The 19,572-nt window shown below is 51.4% G+C and overlaps 2 protein-coding genes across 2 annotated transcripts; both read left to right on the top strand.

Moving 5' to 3' along the window:
* The first annotated feature begins 1,776 nt into the window (after nucleotides 1-1,776).
* Nucleotides 1,777-3,851, top strand: CLPSL2 (colipase like 2). The gene is made up of 3 exons (XM_087817100.1): nucleotides 1,777-1,868; nucleotides 2,476-2,598; nucleotides 3,696-3,851. Exons 1-3 carry the CDS (start codon nucleotides 1,785-1,787, stop codon nucleotides 3,789-3,791), a joined length of 303 nt encoding a protein of 100 aa, XP_087673226.1. The 5' UTR covers nucleotides 1,777-1,784; the 3' UTR covers nucleotides 3,792-3,851.
* A 1,944-nt stretch (nucleotides 3,852-5,795) lies between these two features.
* Nucleotides 5,796-13,764, top strand: CLPSL1 (colipase like 1). Its single transcript, XM_087817238.1, has 3 exons — nucleotides 5,796-5,978; nucleotides 12,834-12,953; nucleotides 13,621-13,764. Exons 1-3 carry the CDS (start codon nucleotides 5,796-5,798, stop codon nucleotides 13,762-13,764), a joined length of 447 nt encoding a protein of 148 aa, XP_087673364.1.
* The last annotated feature ends 5,808 nt before the right edge of the window (nucleotides 13,765-19,572 follow it).

Genomic DNA, 19,572 nt, shown 5'->3' on the forward strand with positions numbered 1-19,572 from the left:
CAGGCAGGGGCAACATGCCAGGCAAGATGGGGTTTCAGCAGGGGGCTTGGAGCAATTGAGGGACGTGAGGCAGGACCCAGGGCAAGGAGGTGAAGCTGTTCAACTGCTGGTGGACGCCTAGGTGGCAGCTGGTCCCCGAGGCATCCTCTAACCTCCTTGGCCTCATGCCCAGTGCTGCCTTCCTTCCAGAATCACCATTGTTAATAATAATAAAAGTAGCACCATTGTTTTGAGATTGTTTTGTTTGTCAGGCTCTCTGCCAAGCACTCTACCCAATTAACTCATTTAACCCTCTCAACAACCTTCCCCTTTTACAGGCAGGGAAGCTGAGGCTGAGAGATGTTAGAACCTTCCCTAGTCATTCAGCTAGTGAATGTGGGACCAGTCCAACTTTCCTGAGCGGGTAACCTGACCATTGGGATGTCTTGCCTCCTAGAGATGCTAACAGAGGTTGAAGGAAGCCCAGGGCCCTTCCTCCTAATGAGTGATGGTGGTATGTGTGGGGAGGTGTACCAGGGGCGGGTCCCCTGACCCGTCTCCTATACCCCGGTGGACTGTCCCTGCTGGAACCAGCTTGGGGCCTGGAAAATAACTTCCATTTAGCTGACTTGATAAGTACTCGGCGGGCCCAGGGCTATGGGTCCTGCCCTCAGGGACCTGAATTCCAGGCCCAGAGGGACTGCCAGGGACTGGGCCAAGGAAACCTGCCCTCTGCTTCACCCCCAGTGGTGTCCAAGGCAGTCTCAGTGGGCCTGAGCATTCCACTCATTGGACAGGTGAGTTAGTGAGCACTCATGAGCTACTAGGTACAGAGGCAAGTGAGGGGCCTCTGCCCTCACAGTACTTAGGGCTAGTGGGCATGGGTGGGGACTGGCACCATCCTGGACCTGAAGGCCAGAAAAGTGGGCCCAGCTTTTGCCCTCCAACACCTCCCAACTCATATTGTGGGTAGCCACTGGCCACATGAGCTGTGGCCTCTACCGACCCACTGTATTGATGTGTTTTTTTGGGGGGGGCGGGGGGCAGTTCTTGAAATAAGCTACAGGGAGGAAAAGACAGAGCTCCTCAGATCTTTTCTCAAGAGCACATTTTCAAATGCAGAAGCAGGCAAGGGTGGGTGAGGTGGGAGCCGCATCTGGGGGAACAGTGAGGAAGGCCTGCCTCCCCCAGCTCCACCCATTGCCCCGGGTGCTCTCCCTTCTGAGTTTCCTCTCTCCTCCCCTCCGTTTTGCCCCCAAACTTCACAGATAAATTCTTCGACAATTAATCGATTCATCGGGACTGGAAGAGGTCGTCTTGTCTTGCAGATTCTTACAGCTGACAGGATGGGGACCCCTAGCTGGGGCTGGTTTATCCAAAGGTAAGGGGCGGGGCAGTTTGGTGCAGCCCTGCAGAGGAGGGGCAGAGGAGGGTCGGAGAATCAAGAAGGAAGCGATTTTCATTTCCACATGTAAGTTTTGCATAATTTTTCAAAATACCGCTTCATTTTACAGCTTTATATATATATATTATATATGCACACACGCACACTATACATATATATTTCTAGGAAGTCATATATATAGGGAGCCCCTGAATCTGTGAAACCAGGCCTGTGCGGGCTTGGATCAGGGTCTCCTGGCCCCCGCCCAGCGCCCCAGGACTCGCGCTGCGCCTGCCCCCGCGGCCGGCGGCCCTGACCATTAACGCCCTCGCCCGCCCGGCCAGCAGGGGGCGCCCGGCGCCGGGTCACGTGCCGGGGCGGGCGGCCGCTCCGCGCGCCCGAGCCCCTGCGGCCCGAGGCCATGGCCCCGGCGCTGGCGCTCCTCGCGGGGGTGCTGCTGCCCTGCTGGGGGGCCTTCCCGCCGTTTGGAAGAGGCCTTTCGAAGGTGAGCCGGGGGCGCTCGGCGCCTCCCGCCGAGCCCAGGGCGGGGCGCAGGCGGCAGCCCCCCGGGGGGAAGCGGCAGGGGGGTGGGAGCCGCCCCGGAGCGGGGCTTTGTCCCCAGGCTGGGAGCTCGACGCGTCCCCGACGGACGGCAGAGCCCCGCTTCAGCTCCCTGGTGGCTCTGGAGGGGAAAGTGGGCCTGTGCCCCCCGCCCCCCCCCCGCCCCCCGCAGCCGCTCGGGGCGCCCAGCCCGGGGCCCAGCCACACCTCACCTGCCTGCTCAGGCTTCTCCCGTCCCCCGCCTCCAGGCACGATGACGCCTCCTTCCCCTTCCATCTTCCTCCCCCCTCCCTCCTGCCCGCACTGTTTGCCCCCTCCCCCAGCACAGGAAAGGAGAGGGAGGCAGGGGGGACACTAGGTCCCCACTCGTCCTCTCCGCTGCTCCCCTGAGTGTTGCTGGGGGAGGGGAAGGGGGCTTGCAGTGGGGAGGTACCTGGGAGTGACCACCTCTTGGCTTCTTTCTTCCACCCCTGGGGCCTTGGCAATGCAGACCCCCCCCCCCCCCCAGAGGGCTGGTGACTCAGGGCTGGTGACCAGGGCTGTCCCCACAGATGAACGGAGCTTCCTGCTCCCACCGCTCTGAGTGCTTCAGCCTCTGCTGCCGCATGGACCTGGACCACGGAGGCGCCTTCTGTGCCCCCAGGACCAGAATAAACATGGCCTGCTTGCCCCAGGTGAGGCCCTGGGCTGGGGCAGGCCCTCCTGGCTCCTGCTTGTTCACCCTCTGCTGGGGGCGCCCCTCTTCCTTCTCTACCTGGCAAACTCCTACTCATCCTGCAGTGCCAGCCACTCCCTCTGACAAGCCTTCTCCCCTTGGAATTCCCACATCCTTGGCCCGCGCCCTCAGCCGGCACGGAGGTCCCTGGCTGGCCGTGCCTTCTGTCTGCTTGGAGCACCCCAAGGGCAGGACTGCGGCATGTTCGCCTCTGAACCCCCTACCCCTCAGCTTAGTGCCTGCGCGTAGCAGGTGCTCAACAAATGTTTGTTGAAAGAATGAATATCTCTATCCTAACATCGCTGAGGCAAAGTGGGTGGGAAAAGACCTTCTCCCTCGCAATCCCCACCTCCCGGCCTCAACGACCTCACTTCTAGAGAGAAGCCAGGCACTGCAGTGGTGGGACCACAGCTTTGGAGTTGGACCTGAGTGTAACTCCTGGCTTTCCACCCCCTGTCTTTGTGGCCTCAGACAGGTCACTTCTGTTCTCTGAGCCTTAGTTTCCTCATCTGTAAAATGGAGTTAAAGTACCTATGCCATCAGGTTGTTGGAAAGGGTATGCGGTCCTGGCACAGCGCTCAGCTCAGCACGCTTGTTATTAGCTGGTGGAAACGCGGGGAGCAGGTTCATGGTGCGTCTTCTCTCCTCTGGTCCTGGGCCGAGACCCTTCTAGGGAGGATGGACCTGCCTCCAAGTCCCTGTCTGGGAGCTGCCAGTGCGCTTAGGAAGCAGCCAGGCCCCGCCCTGGCCTGACTCTATAGCTGAAGTGGCCAGAGGGTCCTTTCGTTGTGGGCACTTGATCGAATTTATTTCATTTGACCCTCTTAATAACCCTAGGAGGTGGATTACTATTGTTAGCCCCTTTGATAGATGAGGAAACTGAGACAAAGAAGGTCATTAAGTTGCCTAAGGTCATGAAGTTAGAAGCTGTAGAGCTGACAGGTCCCAGGTCTGCCCCACCATCACTTGTGCTCCTGTTCCTGCTCCCCAAGAAGTTTAAACCCCCTTCTTCCCTGCACCTTGGTGACCCCCAACTCTCATACTCATTTCCCACAGACCAAGGGAGCCACCAACATCCTATGCCCCTGCCAGTTGGGCCTGAATTGCGTACCCAGGGACCTGGGCTGTCCCCACCGGTGCCATTTAATTTAGAGGAGGGTCACTGCCATCCTCCTTCCCTCCCTTGGGGCCAGAGGCCTTGGAGTCCCCGTCTTGTTCACAGTCCAGCTCCTGACACATTAAAGTCACTCTCTGGCTCTGGCCTCTTTGCATTTCTTGGGAGAGGGAACCCGGCAGAGATCGGTCCAGCCTGGGGTGGGTGGAAGGGGAGGCTGGAGGCGTGAAAGAGCTTCCCATGGGGTTTGGCTTTGTCTGGAGGCACGGCGGCCTCAGGGTCGTACCTTGGGAAGGGAATGGGGTAGGGGTGTGTGGGCGAGAGGAGGCGGGTCCAGGAAGGGCCGAGTCTTGGGATGGAGGGCTGTGTGGGAGGGGCAGGGCTGAGGAAGGTGCCTGGGGAGTGTATGTGGAGGTGCCCACGGGTGGGTGTGGGGGAGGGCCTGAGGCAGTACGTGGATACTTCCCAGGGCAGTGAAAGGGTGGAGGTGACTGAGAGTATTTATGAGGATGTGTGTGAAGCGTGAACGCAGAAATGCTCATGCCGGCGGTTGGAATGGGGCCTGGTGCATTGATGTCTCTGTTCTCTCAGATATGACCAGTTCCACTTAATGATAAAGAAACAGGCTCAGAGAGCTGCATGACTTGTCCAAGGTCACACTGTGGGGTATCAGTGAGGACTCTTTCTGTGGCAAATATTTAAAAAAAAAAGGACAGTACTTGACTCAAAGTTCCAACAAACCAGCAGCTGCAGTTGCTGCAGTTCCATCTTCAGCTTCACACCGTTTCCATTGACCCAAAACGTGGTAAGTTGTCTCTCAGTTTGAACAAGTCCACCAGAAACGGACACCAGATTTCCATGACAAATATGGTAACACCATATTAGCTAGAGGAGCCACTTTCTGCATTACTACACGGACACATACAACAACACAAATTGGAATAGAATGGAACCTTTTCCCTGGTGGCAGAATCACCCCAAAGGGATGGAGAGATCAGTAATCCCAGTTGGTGGAATAATGAATTGTCTCAAAACCAACTCATAACTGATGCCAAGTGAAAGCACTTGACATTAAAATATGGCTCCATGGAAGAAACCTTCAAAAGGAAAAAAAATCCCAAATTGGTCCAAATGATGAGGAAATTCATTGGTGCTCAGAACTAGAAATCCAGAGGCAGGGCAGGCCTCAGGTCTGGCTGGATCCAGCAGCTCCATGGCCCTAAGGCTGGATTCCTTCCTAATAGCCACATAAGTTCTAGGTATCACCCAGTAGAAACAGCTAGGATTTATTGAGAACTCATGTCCTAGACATCATGCAAAGTGCTTTCTAATCTGTATTAACTCGTTACAGCAAGGAAATAGTAGGCACTATATTTTACAAACAGGGAGTTAAAGCTCAACAGCCCTCTCAAGGGTTCACAGTAATGGATGGGACTGGGATTCAGACCCAGGCTCTCCTGCTCTGGAAGGCAGGCTCTTAGCCACAAATCCACCTCACAAATGCATATTGTGCCTTCCAGAGAAAGGAAACATCTCCCGCCCAGGATTCCTAGCAGACACCCTAAAATTGATTCTGATTGGATTGACTTAGTCTGCAAACTCGCCCCTGAATCAGTCATGGCGGCGGAATTTACTGATTAGCTCAGCCTGGGTCATGTGCAGGGGCGGAGTCAGCACCTTGGGGTAAAAGTGGAAAGGTTTTGGGGCCCTAGAGAGGCTCACCCGAGGGCAGAGGGTTGGATGTCTCCAGACTCACTAGGCAGGAAGCTTGGCCCTAGGATGTTTCTACCTCCACGTGGCTGAAGATGGCTCATCACTGTATCTGTTGGGCCCACTTTCCAGTTAGAAAAAAAGGGGGTAGAGCAGCAAATGCTCACCCTTCCCAAGAGGGCATGACCCACAGGCAGCATGAATTATTTTCACTTGTGCAAAACTTGGTCCCATGACTGCAGCTAGCTGCAAGGGAGCCTGGGAAATGTAGTTTTCGTGTGGCCAGCGAAAGCTTGGGGTTCCGTTACTCGAGGACAGAGGGAGAGCCTGTCATGGAACCACCTGCCGCCACAAAGTCCTGTTCTACTTTATTCTACTTTAATACACGAGAGGAGCTTGGACACCACAACCCGGAGCTCATGCTGCACCGCGTGGCCGCCCCGTCGGCTGAACCACAGCGTGCGGAGGTGGCCCTGGAGCGGGGTACAGGACCCCAGCCTCCCGCAGGCCTTGCGGTAAAGCCCAGCTGAGCCCCTGCTGGAAACAGGGCAGGACAGTGGGCAGTGCTCAGGAGAGCAGCTCTCTACGCCTGTACCCGTGATCGAGTCCTTTCTGCAGGAGGTGAGCATGGCAGAATTTTCATGAAGATTGAAGTTTTAAAAAAAAAAAAAAAATTGAGGTTTCTCTCTCAGAGCGATAGTTCTCCCCAACCCAGACATTGATGCCATGCCACCCTTAGGCTTACTGATGAGCTTTGTGCCAGGCGTGACCCCTCCCCGCCAAGTCCCCCAAGTAAAGAACCCTGGAGCCAGACTTGAGTGGGGGAGGGACAGGGCTCCCGATGCCCCCAGCCCGGCCTGGAGGGCTTGGAGGGAAGCTGTGCCCATCGAGCGCTTGTCTGCCCGCCTCCTGCTCTGCCCTGTATCCCTGGGAACACATTTCCCAGGCTCCTTTGTCTCCTGGCTTCTAGGACTGCCTGAAGATAGGAGGGCAGGAGATGGGGCACCTTCGGCTTCAGGTGACATCCCCAGCAGGTGCCTTGTCTCCTTCAGGACAGCCCCTCCCCGGCAGTCCCCAGGGACTCCGGACACACAGCCTCATCACATTGTTTCTCCAGCGACAGGGGCATTGGTGTCCTGCTGCTGTGGCTGTCTCCCTGTTGCCCTGACATCCTGTTTGGTTTCTCAGCTCCTCTGTCACCTCTGTGACCATTTCCATATATTAAATGTTGTCTATTTCAAATACCTAGAGTAGTTTCTGTCTTCCGGACTGGACTTTGGTAGAGAAGGAAACCTTCCACGTGGCAGCAAAGCTGATTCTGGACACTAGACCCTCCTTAAATGGGCAGAATTCATTCGAAACACAGTTGCTTTGAAAACAGAGCCAGAATGGTAGTGACTTATGAAAAGTCTTACAAACACTTTTACTTTGAAAAACTTTAAAACCATTAAAAACTGGATACACTAAATAAAGTGTCAATGACATTTTGCTTTGTTTTCAGTTAGGCATACTAGGTGGTCTGCTATAAATTCCCAGTTGCCATATCTGAGGAACGTTTACTGATCTAGCCTGCCAAAGATCCATCGCTCCCTTTCTCTTGGTGACTCCCCGTGAGGAAGCCACCCCCTTCCATTCTCAGTCCCTGAAGTTGAGAGGGGCTGCATTCACGAGAACACCGAATCCTCTAGGCGCAGAGACTGGTTCAGTGGGGGGCCATGAGGCTCCTTCTGTTGCCCTGGCTTGAGGGACAGGTTTGCGGGTGGGGACATGACCCAGTTCGTCCAATCAGACTGTAGCTTAGGATTTGTAGAGTTACCAAAACGCAATACTTTCTCTTTCACTGGACTTGAGCATGGGAGAAAGTGGGTCTGTGGTTACTGGCAACCATCTTATCACCATGTGGACTCAGAATGAAGCCAGTGCAGAGACTGGAGCCAGGTTCTAGTATTTTCTTCATTCAGCCCCGAAACAAGCTGTGCCTTAAGCCAGACAGCTGGACTGCTGGACTTTTAAGTTACATAACCCAGTAAATTCATTTTTTCCTTTACCACTTTGGGTTGGGTTTCTGTCACTTTTTTATTTTTAATCCTCACTGGAGGACATTTTTTCCATTGCTTTTCAGAGGGAGTGGAAGGGGGATGGAGAGAGAGAGAAAGAGAGGGAGAGAGAGAAACATCAATGTGAGACAGACACATGGATTGGTTGCCTCCCTCTCTAGCTCTGACCTGGGCTGGGTGTCGAGCCTGCAACCGAGGCACGTGCCCTTGGCTGGAATCGAACCTGGGACCCTTTCAGTCTGCTGGCTGACACTCTAACCACTGAGCCAAACCAGCTCGGGCTGTCACTTTTGATCGAGTGAGTCCTGACTGATTCCGTCCCTTGAAGATGAGAGGCTTTTCAGAAGGCCTGCATGCCGCTTTGCTCAGAAACAGAGTTGTTGAAATTCTAATTGAGGGCCTCTGGGAGAAGGGAGTGCAACGATGAAAGCTAGACTCTAATCTTCCGTCACTTGACAGCTTTGTAACTTTGGGGAAGTTTGGCAACCTCTCTGGGCCTTAGTCACCTCATCTGAGAGACAGAATGTCCATTGTGTGGCAGGATAGCAAGAAGGTAGGAAAATCCCTGGGCAAGTGGAATGGGGAAACTGAGACGACAAAATTAAACAAGGCCAAACAATTTGGGCAGCTTGCAACCAGCTTGTGAAGCCCAAGACCTCATCTTCCCCAACCAAGGACACTTGAGAGCAAAGAGTTTTAAGTCTCCTCCTAAGCAGAGAGTACACAGCTTAAATCACCCTGGCCTGGGAAAATAGAGAACAAAGACCCAGTTAATGCCGTTTGTGCCAGCTAAACCCAAGGACAGATGAGGTCTGGGGACAAATAACAAAACCCCAATCAGGAGGTCACGGTTCATCCTGTGAGGGCACATGCTGGAGTTTCAGGCTTGATCCCCAGCAGGCGGTGTGCAGGAGGCAGCCAGTTGGTGACTCTCTCTCATCATTGATGTTTCTATTTCTCTCCTCCTCTCCCTTCCTTCTCTGAAATCAATAAAAACATATTAAAAAACAAAAACAAAAGGACCCCAAAAGCATTTGGATGGTATCACTTGAGGGTGGCTATTAGGCAGGAAAGAGCTGCTGGGGCAGGAGGAGGAGAGTAGGGGGAGGGGAAAGAAAGAAGGGCTTTAGCTCACCCACCGAACAAAGAAGTCAGTACTGTTGAGACTTGCCAAGATAAAATAACCAAATGTTCTCATAAATTCTGGAAAAAGCCACAACAGTGTAAAAGGGGAACCTTAAAACCTACAGGGGGAAAAAGTATAAAACCCTTGAACCCCCATGAGGTGGGGTATTCAAACTAGCTGAGTTGCCCATTTGTGCTTTATGCCAAGTGTGTTCTTTTTTTTTCCCTTTATAATGTCACTTTATAAAAAAATATGTTTTTATTGCTTTCAGAGAGAGTAAGGGAGAGGGGGAGAGAGAGAGGTAGAAACATCAATGATGACAGAGAGTCGTCGATCAGCCGCCTCCTGCACAACCCCTACGGGGGATGGAGCGAGCAAGCCGGGCATGTGCTCTGATCAGAAACTGCACTGTGATCTCCTGGTTCATGGGTCGATGCTCAACCGCTGAGCCACGCCGGCCAAGCACCAAGTGTATTCTTAATAAATCTGCTTGCTTTGCTTCCCTAGTAAATGAAAGCTTGCTTTGCTTCAGCACTGCTGTTTGTCACTCATCTGAATTCTTGCTCTCGAGCTGACAAGAGCTGAGGAGGGGAAACCCCTCTGACATGGGCAGCTCTCCGGTAACAGTAATGCTGTTTATTAATAATAACATGCAGTTGGATTGGATGAGAGCATCTTTTGAAACCCCTCTAATTCCGAGCCCTTCTGATTCTAAAGACAATACTCGCTTCTGTTTATTGGGCGCTTCCTCTACGGGAAGGGCGATACCTGCATCGTCTCTGTGATGTGCCGTTATTAGCCTGCATCTTGCAGATGGGGAAACTGAGGCTCAGAGAAGTTATGAAGTCTGCCTGAGATCACACAGCCGATAAGCAACAGAGCTGGGACTGAACCCAGATCTTGCCGGATTCCAAGCACACAGACTATTCTGACGGCAGCAAGATGAACACAGCAAGCGGTCCAGGATGCAGGGGTCCAAGGACCTTCCACCCCCATCCCCTTGCTTGTCCCTCCGTCTCTTTGGTCTGGGACCCCGCACAGCACTGCCAGCCTCTCCTGTGAACGCTAGGCCTGGGCGGTCACACCTCACTGCCTGCCCTCCAGGCCTTAGTCACATGGCAGTCACATGGCAGATGCTGGGTATTTAGTTGGGCCTTAAAAATGCCACCGACACCTCTGGGCCATGATTCCGAGGTTGCTGCTCCTGACCCATCTCCTCCTCCTCTCTGGTTTCTTCCTTCTCACCAGCAACTCATTTTTAAAGGCAAAGCAAACCAGACATTTGGTAAGGAACCTAGAGGGTACAGTCACCTCCTCTGCCACCGTCCTAAGATCTGTACTATTTGGGGAGGGTGGGGGGGTGGACACAGAGGCTGATGTGGGGGAAAGCCGGCAGTGGGGGGCAGTAGGGAGTGTTGAGTGGAGAATGTCTGAGACGAACAGAAAACTTCTCCTACTCACGGGAGCTGTGCCAGGGCGGAGCCAGGCGTCAATATGAACTGCACCCCCCACCCCCAGGCTCACATCTGGTAAGAGAGACATTCATCCATTCATCCATCCATTCGTTTATTGAGCACCTATTATATGTAGATTATTTTTCTAGGTGCTGGGGTTAGGGCTGTGAGCAAGATCCAAAATTGCTTGCCCTTGTAGAGCTAACATGCTTCTGTAGGAGGCAAATAAGCAAAATATTAATACATCTCAGGTGATAAATACCTGGGGACAAAGAAACTAAGGAAGGGCTTCAGGAGCGGTGGGGAGAAGAGAGACTGCAGTTCTAAACGCGGTGCTCAGGGAAGACTTTACTAACAAAGCGAAATTTAAACAAAGACCTAAAGGGACTGAGGCCTTTCCTAAAGGGAGCCAGGCAGGCAGATAGCTAGGGAAAGAGCAACCCAGGCGGAGAGAGGAGCCAGGGCAAAGGTCTGGAGATGGGAGACCTTGCCCAGCAGATTCAAAGAGGAGTGAGAGAGAGTGGAAATAATAGATGAGGTCAGAAAGATAAAAAGACAGCAAATTATAATATCTTAGTTTATTCAGCTGTTCTACTAGGGGCTAAGAAATACCACCCTGAACAAGGTAGTGAAAGATCCTTGAGGTTCTAGCAGGGGAAGACATTTTTTAAAAATAAAAGATATAAAGTAGATAATTTCAGAGTCACAAATGTTGTGAACCAGGTGATGGGCGGTCAGGAAGGCCTCTCAGCCTGGGGCCAGGAGAGGGAAGCAACCAGGCAGAGCTCACAGGGCAGGGTGTTCTGGGCAGAGGAACTAGCAGTGCAAATGGCCTGGGGCTAGGAGGACTGGGCACATTCAGAGGCCCAGTGGTGGCTGCAGGGCGTGTATGGAGGAGGGGGGAGTAAGTGATCTAGGGCTAGGCAGCCGGCCCTGGAATCAGTAAGCCCTGCAGATCCGTAAAGAGTTTCCATGTGTAAATGCTCTGGGAAGTCCTTGGAGATTTTGAAGTATGGAAATGGTGTGATGGGATTTACCTTTTTATTTTTAAAATATTTTTATTAATTTTTAAAGAGAGAGGAAGGGAGAGGGAGAAAGAGATAGAAACCTTGATTGGCTGCCTCCTGGGGATAGAGCCCCGAACCCGGGCAGGTGCCTTAACTGGGATGTGCCCTGACTGGGAATCGAACCAGTGACCTATTGGTGCACGGGTCAGACGTTGGCTGGGTGGAATTTACCTTTTGAAAAAAGATTCTGATAGCTGTTCTGGGAAGGACTGATGGCCAGAGAGGGCTGGGGGAGGGGAAGGTGAGAGTGTTGGAGGTAGAGGTGGGGGACTGCGTGGATTTCCGGCAAGAGTGGAGTCAAGGAGACTAGGAAGAGGCTATTGCCAACCCAGTCCTCCTTGCCTGCCTGCCTTCCCCTCCATCTCTCACTCTCTCCTTTCTTCCTGTTTTTTTTTGTGTTTTTTTTTTTTAAGATCTTATATTGATTTTTAGAAAGGAAGGGAGAGGGAGAGACAAAAACATCATCGTGAAGATCAGCTGCCTCCTGCACGCCCCCCCCACTAAGGATGGGGCCCCAAACGGGGACCTGTGCCCTGACGGAATCAAACCGGCCATCCCTCGGCGCACAGGACGGCCCCCAAACAGCTGAGCCACACTGGCCAGGGCCCTGCTTTATTTTCTTTACCGCACTTAATCACACACAATAGATATGATAAACTGTTAATTAATAAGACCTAACATATATATCAGGTAAAAATTACATCCAGCACAATGCCCAAATCTTGATTTACATTAAAATCAATGCATTTGAAACCTGTGCAAACACCCTCACCACCACCACCCAGGTCAGTGTACAGAGCATTTCCAGCCTCCAGAAGGTTCCCCTCAGGCTTGCCACCAGCAACAGTCCCAAATGGAACACTCATGACCTCTATCCTTGTAGATTAATGTTGCCTGTTTTTGAACTTCATAAATGGAATCACACAGTATTTTTAAAATTTTTTTAAAAAATCTGGCTTCTTTCGCTCAGCATTTTGTGTGTGCCCCCCACCTATTTCACTCAGGTAACTGTGGTATCTTCTCGCCTAGAGCTGCACTTGTCCAACAGTGCAGTCACTAGCCATATGCAGTCTCTTTGATGCAAATTAATGAAAAGTAAACAAAATTTAAAATTCAGTTGCTCAGTCACACTGGCCGCATTGTAAGTGTTCCATGGCCACAGGAGGGCAGGCGTTTGTTTTGTGCCCAGCCGTATCCCCAGTGCCAGGGACAGGCCTGCACACAGCAGGCGCTCAGCATTTGCTGGTGGAATGATCCTGGGACTGTCGGGCAGACAGACACGGGGTGACAGTGATAGATAATATAACTAAGCTGGGGGCCCCTGATATGTGTGTCGGGGGGGGGGGGTGAAGAGTAGGTGATATTCCAGCTCAGGTGGAAGGGTCGGTAAGAGTTCGCAGAAGGAACTGCAGGAGCAGACAGGAGGCTGGATACTCCCAGTGTGTGCTGGAGGAGGAGACTATTTTGGGGACACTAAGGGCAAAACTTTAAACACTGTTATAGCTCTTCTAGGCCCAAGTCAGGGCCTGCCGGCTGCTCTTGCTCCCCCCCCCAGCCCCAAACTAGAGATGGCCCAGCCCGGCAGCGGGGACGGTGCTGAGGGCACAGCGTGGCGGGAGCCGCCTGCAGGGCCAGCGGGAGAGCCGGCTGGGTCCTCTCCCGACAGGACAACGGGGAGATCTGCATCCAGAGCAAGAAGTGCAAGAGCGGATGCTGTCGCCGGGAGTCCAACTGCGAGTCACACTGCGCCCGGATGGGGTCTGAGGGCACCGCGTGTCACACGCAGGTGGGTGTAGGCACAGTACTCCCCTGGGGGTTCAGGGGGGCAGGAGGCAAGGACACACAGAAAGGGAGAGCCAGGGACCCAGAGCCCAGGGGAACGAGGGAAGGGTTAAGGGGGGGGAGACCCGGAGCTGGGAATGCTCTGCTGTGACTGCATCTCCAAGCTGCCTGTGGCCTGGGGGAGCCTGAGGACACATCCAAGGTGGGTCCCCCTCTCCGAGGTGTGGCGATGCTTCGCTTTCTAACATGGGTTCCTGTTCTCCAAGGTTCATCCCAGCAGGTCTGAAAGTAGCACTGTAAATGGGCACAGCTAGAAGGTCTAACCTTAACCATGGTTCTACTCTGCCGCCCCCCCCCCCCCTTACACACACACACACACAGCCCCAGGAGTTCTGCTGTGACCCCAGGTGTTCCCAGCTGGATTTTGTCCAAGAAAGGATTTAGGAGGCGAGAGAGGAGGGCACTGAGCAATCCTAGGGGTCAGCATGGAGGAGGCCACCAGAGGCGCAGACTCTGAGCAGCTGGGTTAGCGGGTACTTTATGCCTAGGCTCCTCTGCTGTGTGCAAGCAAATGGGACTCGGGGCTGGGCTGGGATGGAAATGGGAGCGAGCCCTCAGGGCTGAGGGCAGAGCAGCAGTCCAGGTCAAGGTCAAAACCCTGCCTTTCCCAGACGTTCTTCGGCCTGTATAACGAGTGTCCCTGCGAGCCGGACTTGACGTGTGTGTTTCCGAAGAATGAGAAATCGTTTAAAATTGTCTACGGCCGTTGTAAGAAAATTGAAAAAAGGAAGCCAACTCAGAAAACCTTTTTCTAACGCTCCCTCTTCCTTGCCTCCGGCCCCTCCTGCTCCAGCCGCTCCAGGTCGACCCAAAACTGTGTTCCTGCGCCCGGCCCCCAGAGCCTCCAACAGGCGAGGGGCAGGGAGGCAGGGAGGACGCACCGTCCCCGAAATAAAGAGCTTTCAGTATTTGCTGCTTCGGAGGTGGCGGCTGGGTGGGCCCCGCGGGGTGGGTCAAGGAGCAAGGTCCTGGGGCGCTGGGGCGGAAAGGAGGGGCGAGACACCAAGGGATTCGCTTGGGGAGGTTGACAAAAGTTGGTAGCCACCAGCCAGTGCCCACCGGAGCCCTGCCCCCGGAGCGCGGTGCAAGCAGAAGCGACAGCCAGGTGCAGTTTGCAAAGCCAGGAGGCGCAGCCACCAGGCCTTCCGAGGAAACCCAACGCTCCCTCTGCTGAACCCGCGGGAGGCTGCGTTTATAAAGCTCCTGCCCTGGTCCCTGATGGGTCTATTTCTATGCAAATGAGGAATTCAAATTTGTACAGTCTTATTGGTCCAGATAGCACTGCCTTGATTGGTCAGACTCATGCGTTCTGCTCGGTCATTATGGAGATGCTCTAATTGGTCAGTAAATATGCAAATGAGGATGTTGGCCGAGACAGGTCTCGCCCATTGGCTGAAAGACAATCCCCGGAGCTCTATAAGGCTGGCTCGGCGGCGGGGAGCCGGTAGGTCCCCCGAGTGCGCGGTGGGCGGGGAGCGCCTGTGGGCGGTGGTGCTGGACTCTGTGAATTTGAGCCTAACTAAGGACAAGGGGCCCTTCTTAGCAGGTATGTGCCTCCTCAGGGGTGACCAGGGTCCTTCCCATGTTGGATGGAAGCCCTTCAGAGGGGACTCGAGGTCCTCTTCCCAAGCCCACTCCCTTTCTGGCTTCAGCCTGCTCCATAATAAGGTCTTGGTGCCCCAACCTTCAACTTCAGGAATGTGGAGGGAAGTGTACAGAACAACGTGTATGACGGAATGAATATTCACTGGGTCCGCACTGGATGCCAGGGCCCTTGCACGCACGATCCCGTGTAATGGGGCAAACCCCCTGAGGAGCAGGCGCTGTTATTGCCCCATTCTACAGGCGGGGAAGCAGAGGGACCAGGCAATGTCAAGGTAAGAAACATCCAAACCTGTAGAGAATCTTTTAAAACTTTTTTATTTTTATTTTTTATTTTTTAAAAAAATGTATCTTTATTGATTTGAGAGGAAAGGAGAGGGAGAGAGAGAGATAGAAACATCAATGATGAGAGTCATTGATCGAGCCCACAACCCGGGCATGTGCCCTGACCGGGAATTGAACCCTGATCTCCTGGATCCTAGGTCAACGCTCAACTGCTGAGCCACGCCCGGCCGGGCTAAAACTTTTTTAAAAATTTATTTTTTTAATCCTCACTCGTGGATATTTTTTCCATTGCTTTTCAGAGAGCGTGGAAGGGGGGGAGGGAGAAACATCTCTGTGAGACAGACACATGGATTGGTTGCCTCCCACATGTGCCCTTGGCCGGAGTCAAACCTGCGACTCTTCAGTCCACCGGGCAGTGCTCTAACCACTGAGCAAACCCGGCTAGGGCTAGAGAATTTTTATAAGAATTTATTGAGCCCGGCCGGCCTGGCTCAGGTTGAGCGTCAACCCCCAGTCAGGGCACGTGCCCGGGTTGCGGGCTCCATCCTCAGCAGGGCGTGCAGGAGGCAGCCGATCAATGACTTTCTCATCATTGATGTTTCTATCCCTCTCTCTCCTTCTCCCTTCCTCTCTCTAAAATCAATAATATATATATATATATTAAAAGGCATTTTTATAAAAAAAATTCATTTGAGCCAAACTGAGGATAATTGCCAGGAAGCAAGATCTCAAATGCGCCCTAGAATGACAGTTTCCTTTTTTTTTTTTTAGAATGACAGTTTCCAGAATTAAGAAACTAAGAAAGATTAAATGAAGTTGTGAGAAAGCAAGGGTTACAGCAGTGATTTTCAACTGATGCGCTGCAAGAATTTTGTTTATACTCTTCACCCGAGTATATGTTAACTGATTTTTAGAGGGGCGAGGGGGAGAGAGGAACATCGATGTAAGAAACATCAATCATTTGCCGCTGGTACACCCCGACTAGGGATCAAACCCGAAACCTAGGTATGTGCTCGCCACCTTTTGGTGTAAGGGACGAAGGTCCAGCCAACTGAGCCACCAGGCCGGGCAGGAATTTTTGAAAATGCAATACCTGAATATTTAGTTAGGGGCACTGACCTCTTTTCCTTCAGATTGTCAAATAAAAAGAATGACCACAGCCAACACAATAATAGATGTCTCCTGTGAATGTCTTGTCTTGAACCAAAAATATATAGGTCATAGAATAGAGCTGCATCTTATTGGTCACGTCGCATAATAAGGTTGCATCTGATTGGTTAATTCTTGGTACCAGAAATCCTTATATACAAGTCTAGGCACCTGATTTTTAAAAAAGTCACTTTGGAACAAAAAGGGTATGTAATTAAATTACTATTATTATTATTTTTGGTAAATCAAAATTATACCTAATTTTTTTGTCAGATCAGCAAAAAATATACTTTTTGGTGTTCCACAGACTTTCAGTAATTAGTGTATGTGTGCCATGAGATGTAAAGGGTTGAAAATCTCTGGGTTACAGGATAGTTTATGTGCTCCCTTGGTTATGCCTCCAAAGGAGTCTGGGAAAGAGGGTTGCTTCTGGCATTTCAAAGGCGTGCTAACCTAGAAGCACAAGAACAGTGCTTAAGGCAAAGATGAACGTTTTGTAGGCCTGGGGCATGACTGTCTGCCATGACCTGCCCAGTTAGGAATTTATGACCAGATCACCCTGTGAGCTTACCTTCCAGAGAACCTCTTTCTTTGTCCACAGCGACTTGCTCAAGGTCACATAGCTTGAAAAAGATGAAAATGACCCTTCAGGGAGCTAGGGATAGGAGGAAGGCATGAGAAAGAAAGGAGAGCCAAGGAAAGGGAGTGAGAGAAAAAACTGGAGCACCAAATGTGCCGACGGGAAGACAGTGAGTCCAGGGGTTTGAGGAAGTTGCGCTGCGTGTTGAGAGGCTTTTAGAGCCAGATGCTAGCTCGCTGGCTGGTGTGCAGTGCGTTCTCTGCAGAGGCAGGCTTGAGGTGGCCTTGTTGTATTCGGGTTACATTTTGTACCTCAGGTTCCCTGCTCAGGCACACCTCTGATTAAATTAAGCCCCCAGCCCTGACCAATCGTGCTATTCAGGATGTCAGGCTTATGGTGCAAGAGCTCAACAGTTGACATACAAGGTGTGGTTGTACTTAAGCACTTCTCTGTAAATCAGCAAAAGTGTAAACCGTACCTTGGTGGAATATGTACTAAATGTACCAGACAGATACATGTTGTTATGGTTCATAGTGTTACATGAGACTTTTTCTCCCATTTGGAGAAAGTCTATGAAACAATTGTGGAAGGAGAGGTTGCAAGCTGGAAACCCAGCCTCCGGGGATAATCTATGTCTTAGAAGTTGAAGGAAGGGTGGGGGGACCGTATGTTGCTGATATGATTAAACTGGTTCTAAATGTTGGGGAGGAAAAATTTTTCTTCTACCCTCTTTGGTTCAGTGTTTGGAGGTCTGCAAATTAAAGTGACAGAAGGCATTAGCAAGAGAAAAGACAGATTTTTATTCTCTTATAAGTGGGGGAGTTCACAGAAAAATGTGACTCAGTGAGGCAGTTAGAATTTGGGGTTTATATACCATCCAAATTGGGGGAGGGAGGAAGAGAACACCTTGGAAAAGGACTTCAAAATAGGGGAAAGGGCTGGGGAGGGCATTTATGGGAAGACAAATGTCTTTTAGGAAAGATAAATGGGCCCTTAGGAGAGTAAATGGGAGAGATGATAGTTGTGTGACAATGTCCATTTAGGTGTGGTGCAGACATCTCCTCTCCAGCGATGAGAGTCACTCTTCTCTGGTTATAAGAAACTCCCCAAGAGGCGATTTATAACAATTGAGTTTTTTGGGGAGGCTTTGCTTTTAGGTAGATAAGGGGGTTCAGAAAAAAGCCTATACTCAAATGCCTTCAGTTCAAAATAATTCTTATGCCACAGTGGAATATTCTAGACCCCTCACAAGCCATGGATGTTCAACTGCCCTGAGGAAAAAGTGGTTGTTGGTAGAGGCCACTGCTGGCAGGATCTAGAGAACTGCGGGGAGAAAGTACTTCGTGGTGTGAGACTGTGCTGCTTCTGTTCTCTACGGCAGCACTGCCCAATGGAAATAAAATGTGAGCTACACATGTAATTCTAAATTTTCTAGTAGCCACAATGAAAGGTAAGAAGGAACAGGTGGAATCAGTTTTGATAATATATTTTATTTATAACTCAATCAAAACTGTTGTCATTTCAACATGTAAAAATTATTTGAAATATTTTACTTCTTTTTTTTTTTTTTTAGCTTGGTCTTCAAAGTCCAGTTTGTATTTTGCACTTCTCTCAATTCAGATGAGCCACATGCCGAGTGATGAACATGTGGCTGGCTGAGAATCGTCGTATTAGACAGCGTAGGTCTCCAGGGCCCAGCACTAGGAATTAGTCATGACTCAAGGCTGCAAGCATCCCTGCTTCTATAGCTGACTACCTAGCAGGTCTAGAAGAAAGTTACAGCAATGTGGGGAGTTCCTGGGAGTAGGCTACTATGACAAGGCTGCAGCCTCCAGGACATCCTTATGTGAATTAGAAAACAGTGAATCCTTTGGGCTCAAGGCTTAGAGACAAAAAGGCACTTTTGACCAACAGCAATGACAGCCCAAGGCTCCCCTTTGTTCAGCATCTTGCATTAGCCAGGTTCAGTGTAGAAAGACAAATACCACTCCAGGTATTTCAAGTGGCAAGGATTTAATACAGGGCAGTAAGGGTCTGGGCCACCTGCTTCTGCAGAACCCAACTTCCTCCTCACTCCTGGAAACTAGGGACATTTTCCTCGTGTCCCCCACAGTCTGTAACACAGTGCTGGGCACTGTGGTCACTCAGTAGTTGGATGAAGAAGAGAATGAATACAGACTCTCTCGGGGCTGAATCTGGGCCTGAGACCCACTACTGGGTTAAGGTGTTGAAAATACCGCTGGTTGGGCACTAACTCAGGTGTGGCAGACACTGTAACCAGCCATTGCCTCACCTTCCTCGCTAACAGAGCCCCAACACTGTTTGGGGGTAGTAATATGCCCAACCCTTGGAGAGGGACCCTATTTAGTCTAAGCCGGTGATGGCAATCCCATTCCCTCTGCCCAATTCTTACTTTCCCAGCCTCTCTTGCAGCTAGAGGTGGTCAGGTGACCTAGTTGTAGACATGCACATTTGGAGAAGTCTGCCTGGAGGCTTTAGCGCCAGCCAAGGGGGCATGCTAGGAGAAACACTCTGCCCTCCCCCCTATCCTACCCACCCTCTACTCTGTGCTTCCTCACTTAGCACATGGTGAGAGGATATGACGTCAGGAGCTGCTGTGAAGGCCTTTGCCAACTGTGAGGTCAAGAGAATGGCAGATCTGCAAGCCCCAAACAAATGCCAGCCCCTCCTATCTCTAGACTTCTGGATTCATGAGAAATATATGCCCCTATTTGTTTAAGCCATAATTACCTGGGTTTTTTTGTTACAGCTGAATCTAGTCCTAATTCATAAACCTAATGGTTTCTCAAAGGATTCTTTGATCTCGGAACTACAGACTCTTGGGGCTGAGAGAGCATCTCAGTTTCATCGGGTTTACTCTCCACAGTCTTTGTGTGAATCTCCACTTGCACATCTCAGAGACGGGAGCCCAGGTTTGATGGCTCTG

Source organism: Miniopterus natalensis, chromosome 5, assembly GCF_054644295.1.
Source record: "Miniopterus natalensis isolate mMinNat1 chromosome 5, mMinNat1.hap1, whole genome shotgun sequence".
NCBI classification, from domain to species: Eukaryota; Metazoa; Chordata; class Mammalia; order Chiroptera; family Miniopteridae; genus Miniopterus; species Miniopterus natalensis.

What these genes read in the sequence shown, in the direction of transcription:
- CLPSL2 (XM_087817100.1), top strand. Translation starts at nt 1,785, where the DNA reads ATGGCCCCGGCGCTGGCGCTCCTCGCGGGGGTGCTGCTGCCCTGCTGG. An exon ending in TTGGAAGAGGCCTTTCGAAG is followed by an intron (nt 1,869 to 2,475) that starts GTGAGCCGGGGG and finishes CTGTCCCCACAG; the next exon opens with ATGAACGGAGCTTCCTGCTC. An exon ending in ACATGGCCTGCTTGCCCCAG is followed by an intron (nt 2,599 to 3,695) that starts GTGAGGCCCTGG and finishes CATTTCCCACAG; the next exon opens with ACCAAGGGAGCCACCAACAT.
- CLPSL1 (XM_087817238.1), top strand. Translation starts at nt 5,796, where the DNA reads ATGGAACCACCTGCCGCCACAAAGTCCTGTTCTACTTTATTCTACTTT. An exon ending in AGCCTCCCGCAGGCCTTGCG is followed by an intron (nt 5,979 to 12,833) that starts GTAAAGCCCAGC and finishes CTCTCCCGACAG; the next exon opens with GACAACGGGGAGATCTGCAT. An exon ending in GCACCGCGTGTCACACGCAG is followed by an intron (nt 12,954 to 13,620) that starts GTGGGTGTAGGC and finishes TGCCTTTCCCAG; the next exon opens with ACGTTCTTCGGCCTGTATAA.